The 9,680-nt window shown below is 40.1% G+C and overlaps 1 protein-coding gene across 4 annotated transcripts in view; it reads right to left on the reverse strand.

Annotated features, from left to right (window-relative positions):
• Window positions 1-1,785: 1,785 nt before the first annotated feature.
• LOC137437566 (homeobox protein Hox-A2) overlaps window positions 1,786-9,680 on the reverse strand; it is a 51,841-nt gene continuing 43,946 nt past the window's right edge. For 3 of the 4 annotated variants that reach the window (XM_078787088.1, XM_078787084.1, XM_068132017.2), the window contains 2 exons: window positions 4,650-5,318; window positions 1,786-3,935 (listed from right to left, as the gene is read on the reverse strand). In XM_078787088.1, coding sequence (XP_078643214.1) covers window positions 3,196-3,935; window positions 4,650-4,995 — 1,086 coding nt within the window. In that variant the 5' untranslated portion in view covers window positions 4,996-5,318 and the 3' untranslated portion in view covers window positions 1,786-3,195. Of the gene's footprint in view, window positions 3,936-4,649; window positions 5,319-7,391; window positions 7,928-9,680 lie in introns of those variants that run through there. The other variant, XM_068132026.2, reaches the window with a different exon arrangement.

The raw sequence follows: 9,680 nt of genomic DNA on the forward strand, positions 1-9,680 counted from the left end.
ATGACAATGTCCCCGTGCACAAAGTGAAGTCCATACAGAAATGGTTTGTCGAGATCGGTGTGGAAGAACTTGACTGGCCTGCACAGAGCCCTGTGCAGGGCTATATCTGCACTCCCAATATAACTGCACTCCCAGGGCAATATCAGAAGAACTCCCACATATATATATATATATATATATACACATACATACATACATACATACATGTATATACATATATATATATATATATATATATATATATATATATATATATATATATATATATATATATATATATATATATATATATATATATATATATATATATATATATACATACATGTGTTTATATATATATATATATATATATATATATATATATATATATATATATATATATATATATATATATATATATATATATATATATGTATATATATATATATATATATACGTTTGTTCATATATATATATATATATATATATATATATATATATACATTTGTTCACATATATATATATATATATATATATATATATATATATATATATATATATATATATATATATATATATATACATTTGTTCACATATATATATATATATATATATATATATATATATATATATATATATGTGTCTGCGTGTATATGTATATCTATCATAATCAAAGACGACCTGGTGCCATTATGAGAAAGCCCTCTTTAGGTCGGTCTTATGTGGTGCTGGACTGTAGATCGGCATGAGTGGAGCGGGATATTTTCATGTACCCTCATGGTTCCTATACAAAGCTTCGTCTCCCCTCGAAGCCAAAGAGCCGTGATTTATTCGCTATCACGCCTGGCAGGGCGCCGTTAACTGCTTTTCCATTCACTCCGTGCGAGTGATTTATGCGACCAGCACCAGAGCCGTCGTGTATAAAACAGCGCGTTCTCTCTGCTCTCCAGAGCACCATGGTACGAGCAGGGAAGTCGGACCCAGGCAACCCGTGTACACGCAACTTCCCCGAGGTTCAACCCGCAATGTTGCTGTGTCTTGAGCGATCAGAGGTTTAAAGGATATTATTTATTTTTATATCAGCAAGTTGTAAGCTCATCATGTTTGTTTTCACTCACAAACAAGTTGCATCAGAACTTGTCAAGAAGACTCGACCACGGGAAGCAGGCCAAAGAACAGCCGAAGAAAACCAACCCAATTCGACACCAAGTGATTGCGGGGGACTGTGGTCATCCCTCAAAGCACCTTTCATCAGGATGGCGCCCACGAATCGAGTTTCTATCAGCGATGGAGGCTCGAAGAGCGAGCGGGAGCGATCTCATCGAGTCGCCCTCAATGGCAATGCCATTGTGCCGCTCAAGTCTGCGGTTTGCGGTTTCATCACTGTTTCTGAGTGAAAGCGGGGCATTTGCCTGGAGTTTACAGCTAATAATATCATTCCCCTCTGCATGATAATTTCAGTGCTATGTATCGATTTTTGTTATGCCTTTCATTTTGTCGTATCTGATGTTTGATGTAATTATAAATAATGTTGTAAAAAGGTATTTGAGAATGTATATATTATCGTTGTTTTTTATGTGTGCATGTGTGCATGTATGTATGTATGTATGTATGTATGTATATATATATATATATATATATATATATATATATATATATATATATATATATATTGTGTGTATGTATATATATGTATACGTGTATATGTATATATGTATATATGTATATATATACAAATATATATACATATATATACATATATATATATATATATATATATATAGTTCAAAATGTTCTCAGAAAGAAACGTTCACAATATTAGTCCCAGGAACGCCATTTTTATTTGTACAATTATTTCGATAAATCCTTTTGCTCATTCACATATAGACACCTTGGTATATACTTCGTTGGCGTGTCTTGCACAATTGTGAGTTGTGTTGTTGACCATGTAGGCGATATTGTGTTTAACTCCTTGGGCTCCACCAACATCAATTAAATTTATTTCTGACAGCTAGTCTCTCTCATCTCTACGATGATTTAAACTTTCTCCTCATTATTCTTCCTCCTCTACATTTCAAGGCACAACATTACTAAACCGTGTTCTTCTATATTATAGAATGCTATATTTTACGCATTTTCAGTTCATGATCAAGTTATGATGAAATCGTTTTCAATGAATTGCCGTTTCAAAATACAATAATACCATAAACCGTTCAAAGTCTCCGTGTAACCGAATACATATGCCGACTGTATAAACAGTAACTCAATAAATTGTTGATTTCACGGATACTTATCCACAAATGCGTCTGTTATTTATTATCTGACTTATTTACTCTAAAAATAAAAATTGCTTTTGTAATTCGAGAGAAAATGTGGTCTTTCGTGTAGCGGTTAAGAAATCAGATTCAGAAGTTGTTTAATGTCACTGAAAGTGTATTATGTACACGATATGAAAGTTTTCAGAGTTTTCATTCTGTCATTGTATGTCAGCAACAGGTTTACATGGATAGTTGTTCAGAGCCGTCAATAGTTTGGGTTTGATTCCCGAGCTGGCTAAAGCTGTGCGATTGGTGCTTCGCAAGCCGAGTGTTGCACGCCACCGAGTTCACCGTCCTTTGGAAAGACGTACATCTGAATGTCCCTTATGTTAGCATTCTTTGGTGGATGTTACAAAGATCCCTTACAACGTCTTTCTATACAAAGAGAAAGTCATTGCATTCCGGCATCCAGAACAACTTCCAGATTCTCGCCCTGTGCACTCCTAAGAGAGGCAATGGAAAACCACCCAGTGCATTCTCTTCCTTGATACTTGTGCTTTGGCCGCCTTGATATTGCTCTGCAGGTTGTTCCAACATTGAATAAGTCGTTCAGAAGCCATTTCTTTTTTTATATAAGCATTCACTATATTCCATGTGCACGTAGATTTTAATATGAAAAAAATCCATTGCTTTTTGTTTTTCCTTGTTCTTTATTTCCCTCTCGTCCTCAGACCTTATCCAGCAGATTTTATTTTAACTGTCTTTGCAAAGTAAAAAATTTCGAAAAGTCTCCTTATGAACGGTACAAGAGGCACGATAAAGGTTGCTCAGATGTAGTTCTGGTGTCCAAGTTGGGTGGTGTGAGCTGGGTGAGTAGAGGGAAGGTGAGGAGGAGGGGGTTGTGAGAGTGTTATGGAAGACAAAAACTGTTCCAATGATGTATAAGAACGGTTTAGGGCTAACATGATAGGTTGTGGAAATCTAAACAACTCAAAGTCTCTTCTAACAAATCAAACCCGTCTGAGGACAAGTCCAGAGTTGCTTCTAGGCCATCGGGGATGGAAGAAATTCCCGATGAATGGAAATCCTCGCTTTCCTCGCACGGATACATAAAATCATCGAGCGGGGGTAGCAATAATGCCCCGTGTGCTGCCAGTGCGGATCCTGAGCCCGTTCGGCTCGGAGCAATGGCTGCCGAGCCATCCAAGCTGGCGCTGCTGTCCTCACCGCTGGACACCGGCGACAGGCTGAAGCATTCGAGGTGGGCGCTGCCCGTCGCCTCGTTTGACAGCCCTGATTGAGCGTGCCTCGTCCCGCATGACGCCTCGCTCTCGTCCGAGCCAGAATGGCCGAGCCCCCCATTGTTGAGAGAGGAGTGGAGATCCCTCCGAGGGGTGGAGGAGGTCCCCACTGGAATCGATTCCTTCCCTTCCTTGCCCTCCTTTCCAAACACGTCCTCCGAGAGAGGCCCATCCTTGTGCAACGTTTGTCTTTTGTGTTTCATCCGTCGGTTTTGGAACCAAACCTTAACCTGTCGCTCGGTCAGCTGCAGCAACGCGGCAATTTCGACCCTCCGAGGCCGACACAGATACTTGTTAAAATGGAACTCCTTCTCAAGCTCGAGCAACTGCGTGTTCGTGTACGCGGTTCTCAGGCGCTTGGGACACCCGCCGACAAAGTCCTCTTCAAGAACATCGTCTGCAGAAAGCGAGCACCAAATGTACTGTATTTCTAAAACCCATACAAACAAAGACAATTACTAACACAAGCACTTTGGTCCCGCAATGTATACAAACATCTTTTTTTTATTCGCCATTTTTCAGCCGAATTAATTTCCGCTTGAATTCGTTCCCTCATCTTTTTAACACAATGCATGCACTTCATTCTCACCTTTGATAGGTTTCAGCACAAGTACATGTATTTACCCTCCTGATTAGATGGAAATTGTTGACCCAGATATATATATATGGTATACACTTGGTGTTTTAAAAGCCAAAAGTGTCCAGATGCAATTGGATCGAGACGCGTCCACTGCACAACATGGCGGAGCCTCCTCCGCGTGATGAGCACTCAATGGCGACCGCCCTGTCATGCTTTTAATTAAATAAGCACAGAGTGCTCGGCGAGAAACAAAGTTAGACACCAACTCGAGGGCTCAGAATCCTGAAGCATCTCGTCCTCTTCCCATGGGGGAGAAAATGTCATTTTGTGTGTAAAGCACAAGTTTTTCCACGCTCTTAATCCCAAGAATTACATCGGTAACTGCTCACAACGCGTCTGGAGCCGAAATCACTGCAACTTCTCCCGCAAGAAGTTCTACAGGAGCAATAGAGAGATCGGCTGTATAGGAGAAACAACACTAACGGAGATATATTTGGGGCTAAGTACACATTTGATAAATGTAGTGCTAACCTTTGGAGGATGCAGGCCCGCTCGGCAGAGCGGTTTGTGGTGGGAGACAAGGGGCTGCCTTCTTCACCGCTTTCTTCTCTCTCATCCATGGATACTCGGGCGGTTGGGTCCGGACAGGCGCATGCTGGACGAGGAAAGGTCGCGTACGAGGCGATGGCGTCAGCACCGGGACCCCGAGCGCGTCGAAAACGGGAGGTGTCCTGAGCTCACAGCCCGGCAGCGGCGGACACTTGATTGATGTACTTTGAAATGTCTTGGTGGACACCGGGCTGTAAACTGTCAGGCACTCGGCGAGCGAGGGCCGGCTGTTGATGAAACCCGTCTCCCTTTCGAAGCCGTAGCTCATCTCATGCGCTTGGACGCGTCACACGAGTCGATTTTGTTGACGAGAAACCGTAGGCGTCAACTTGTTGCGACCGTGTGCTCGTTGTTGTTATTGTTGTTGATTCCTTTCGATTTCGCCCATTTCCAGCGCATGGGGACCCGGCCTATTATAAAAACTATTGAATTCACCGAGACAAGGTTGAAATCGGGCCGATTGGGAGGTCACGTGGCCGCTCCCGGCCAATGAGGACCGCCGGTATAATTGAGGACAGAGTATTGTCTGCGCCGTGATTGATCCCAAAAAATCAGGAAACGCCTTGGAGGAATCTCATCTCTGAGCACGAGCTGAGAACATATACGATGCAGATGTCAGCAAAAAGGGCATCAAGGTGTCATCACGTTAATGCGGCACAGAATTAAGAAAATGAAAAAACTTGAATTGCAGCAAATGTGTCAGTATTCCTGGCAAAACTTATTTCTTTCCGATATAAATACGCTTTATAAAATAGTTCCCTGGAACAAACCAATTGTTTCTTGGTCAAACGGACCTTTTCGAATTGGGGCGTGGCCTCTCATTTCGTTTTGCATTCAGCCATCAGCTATGGGTGGACACGTAGCTGTTTGCAAGATTTCTCCCGCCACCCTCCCCTCATCCCTCACCTGTTTACAAGACGAAGGGATCCCCAATTTTCCCCTGGAAGCTCCTACTTTCAAATTAGTGTCCATTTCGATGGATTCTTTACAGTAAAACGAGAATAAAAAACCGTGGGGCTCAAAACAAAGGCTGGGAAATAGGGCGGCGTGCCCGTTCTTCCCAAAACGATTGTCACAACAAATCACACGAATGATTCTCCTCCATAAGGAGAGATGCTGATAAAGTAACCTCTCTATTAGCATATTGATTATTACCGTGAAATACAACAAAGCTGAAGGATAATTATCTGGTGTCGACAAGAAAACCTTTAATTTGATCGCAGAATTGGACAAAAGGAAAATATAAATGTTTTCTGCTGAATATGTAATTTGAACTAAAACAAAACTTTTTCCTCTTCGTTGAACCTCTTTCAGTGCCTGGATTCATTGATACATAACAATTATGTCTGTACACCTTTAATTAAACAAGACATTCCATGGTTGATCAGCAGGTCGGTGGTCAGACGTAACTAGTGAGTCTGAGACGGACAAAAAAATGTAAAAAATTTCAACGGAATCCTTTCAGAACAATTTAAACCAAACTGAACAATCGCCCTCATCTAATTTTCTACTTCTATCTTGTGAATCCTTTGTGCACGTGTGTTTGTGTGTGTGTGTGTGGATATATATATATATATATATATATATATATATATATATATATATATATATATATATATATATATATATATAAATATATGTATGTATGTATATATATATAAATATATGTATGTATGTATGTATGTATGTATATATATATATATATAAATGTATGTATGTATGTATATATATATATATAAATATATGTATATATATAAATATATGTATATATATATATATATATGTATATATATATATATATATATATATATATATATATATATATATATACACACATATATATATATATATACACGCATACATATATATATATATATATATATATATATATATATATATATATATATATATATACACACACACATGAACAGACACAATTTATTGTAGAATTCCTGAATTGCGAGGATATTTCTGTTTCCTGTTCTCCTCTGTTTCCCTTGAAAATCAAATTCAAATGAAGGGCGTTGTTACTCGAGCAAATGAATTTCTTTTTCCATCTCCAGGCGTGCCTGAGGCGAACAAGTTTGAACCACAAAGAGCATGTACCAGGAGGGGATGGTAATTTCAGACGGTACATCTAGATATTGACATGAAGCAAGGGGAAGTCCAGAGACGTTTAATCCATGGCCTTATTTACTCGTGCAGTGGGTATGATGGAAGACGAAAAAGGAAAGTATAAAAAAAAGAAACCAGTCGGAGCATTCGCATGTATATTGTTGGAGGGTGGAGAAGCTGGAAATGCATTTGGCGATGCTGTTTGCCTTGATTGTTTCGAAGAGCCTGGACTGGTCTTTCCGGGAGCGTGCGCTATCAATCTTGTGGCAAGGCCGGCCCTGACAGCTCCCGGGTTGCACAAATACCCAGGAATTTCGCCTTCCCTATCAAAATAGCCGCCGAGCATTCGCTGCAGCGCCGTTCAAGTGTTTCCAGATTAAAGGCGCGCTCTGCTATATATATGTATTTGTATATATGTACATAGATGCATAGTTATATAAATATAGATATATTATATAGAAATGCAGTTATATATATATATATATATATATATATATATATATATATATATATATATCAATCAGTCAAACGGGCGGAACACAGGCGTACCTTGCAGAACCTTTCCCTTTGTTGAGTGAGACAAGTCGGACGGGGACCAAAAGCAGCTGCACAGGGCGTCCGGATTGCGCGAGAGAGTCGGAGAGTCAGCGACAACGCCTTGCGTGGGAGATTTGGCCCTTTGTGCTGCTCTTTTCCGTGTGGGTGTGTAACGCTTACATGGAGCGTGGGCTTCTTTTTTTTTCCTCTTCCCATCCAAATATTTTCCTCCGAATGCTCGTTCGGCTCTCAGCTCGCGGCAGGAACGCGCTCGCTCCGCACAGGTATTAGTGGCCGAGCGGTCGTGCGGATTTCAAATGAGGCGACAAGTCTTAGAACTCAGGCAGAGGTAAGAGCTGCAGTGTGACAAAGGGTTTGGGCTTGTTATGGAGGAAACGGCACGATGGAGTCGCTCCGAGTGCACGCCTTGCGTCCCTACAATGGAACGTTTTGTCTATCACGAGGATCAATCCTGTACATACTCTTGCAATTGTACAAAGCCTAATTCTGTGCATTTAATGTCTTCTTTTGGTATCTGTGTGAATAGATCTATAATATTCCTTTGTTCAATCTTCACATATATATATATATATATATATATATATATATATATATATATATATATATATATATATATATATATCGACATTCATTTAACATCACTCAATGTTTTAAGGCCTTGTTTAATATAAACGTTTCATCATTTTGACCCTTTGTGCAAGCGTTATTTTGTCTTTGATTACCATAGCAGATGCATCTTGATGTAAAGCATCTCTTCTGGTCATTCTTATTTATTCCCCGTCGATATTCATATTTTTAAGAAGAACTGCTGACGTTTTATTCTGCACCTGCAGGTGTTGTATTTATTTTCATTTTATATGAAAATATCGTGTCCCCACGCCCTCCCCATCACATGTTGTTCTTTAAATAATTAATGGTATAACATTAAATGTGGTGCATGTACTACATGTGCATATATATATATATATATATATATATATATATATATATATATATGTATATATATATATATATTGGTGTAATCTTTAATTTGCACGATACTTTGGGATCGATGAACCAATAAGGACCGATGCATTGGCCTTGTTATAGCATTTCCGATTTATATGCCAATTTTTGCAATCCTCGTACACATGCGTTTCTGTGGTTAATTGAATTTCTGTAAAGTGTGTCCAAAGTAATGCTTCAGATGTACAGCGACGTGGCGGGCTTTGCGCCTTGTCGGACAGTCCAGGCCTCCTGCATTGTTCCATTACCGTGTGCCTTTAATTAAGGGCGATACATCAGCACGTTGCTGCGCGCAGCCCCACATATTGCTTTGTAAGTATTAACGCCTTGTGTCCCTCCTGCGATTCCGAGCTCGGCCTTTAACTGCCTTTCAAACACATAGCTGGAGATAATGAAAAAGCTTGCCAATGTTTGTGACTTTATTGTGCTCTATAAAACCCATGGTGTTATGTTTTATTGAAAGTCATTATGCAATGCATCGTGGTTTAGGGACGAAATGGGTTTGCCAAGGTATGTCTGGATCGAATATCTGTTATTAGCAACAACTCCCGCCTTCCACACCCTCCCCCTCCACCCGTTTCCCCCATTGCAACCCACAAGCCTTTTCCTTTGATACCAAATAAAATGATTTAAATTCCTTTGTTGTCATTTTTGGGACAAAGGGGAATTAGTATAAAGAAGGAAAATCGGTGGTTTCTATTTGTTTCTTTTTTTTGCACTCGCCGCCTCTTTGACAGTGTAACGAGTCCATGATCCAAGCCGACCCTGTAAGCCATGCTGGCGAACGAGTCGTCAAAGAGAGCAGAGACCGTTCACGGCGATGACTGAATTGCACACGGCTGTGAACAGAGCTTCGAGATGACTTGAAACGTTTCCCGGGTTCAACGAGAGACGATTCATTTCAATTGATCTTCGAGCAGACATTATCTCGACAAACGCTGCGTACAGGAAATGGCCCTCTCATCCACTTAACATCTCGCAATGGCCTATCGAGTCATAAAATCGCAGTAAAAACAACGATGGTTTTGAAAAGTGAAGCACGCTGGAAAGGACCTGCAGGAAGGGTCTTTGTTTTAAACAATGAGGGACGAGGGAGAACAAAATCTCACTTTATCGTGTATTCTCACATGCAAGAGGAGGTGTGGATAACACACACATCCATGTGTGCATGTGTGTGTATGTTTGTGTATGTGTGTGTGTGTGTGTGTATGTGTGTGTGTGTGTGTGTGTGTATATATATATATATATATGTTGGAACCCATCTGTGGATCGGTC

This window comes from Myxine glutinosa, chromosome 1 (genome assembly GCF_964187855.1).
Source record: "Myxine glutinosa chromosome 1, kmMyxGlut1.1, whole genome shotgun sequence".
Classification (NCBI taxonomy): Eukaryota; Metazoa; Chordata; class Myxini; order Myxiniformes; family Myxinidae; genus Myxine; species Myxine glutinosa.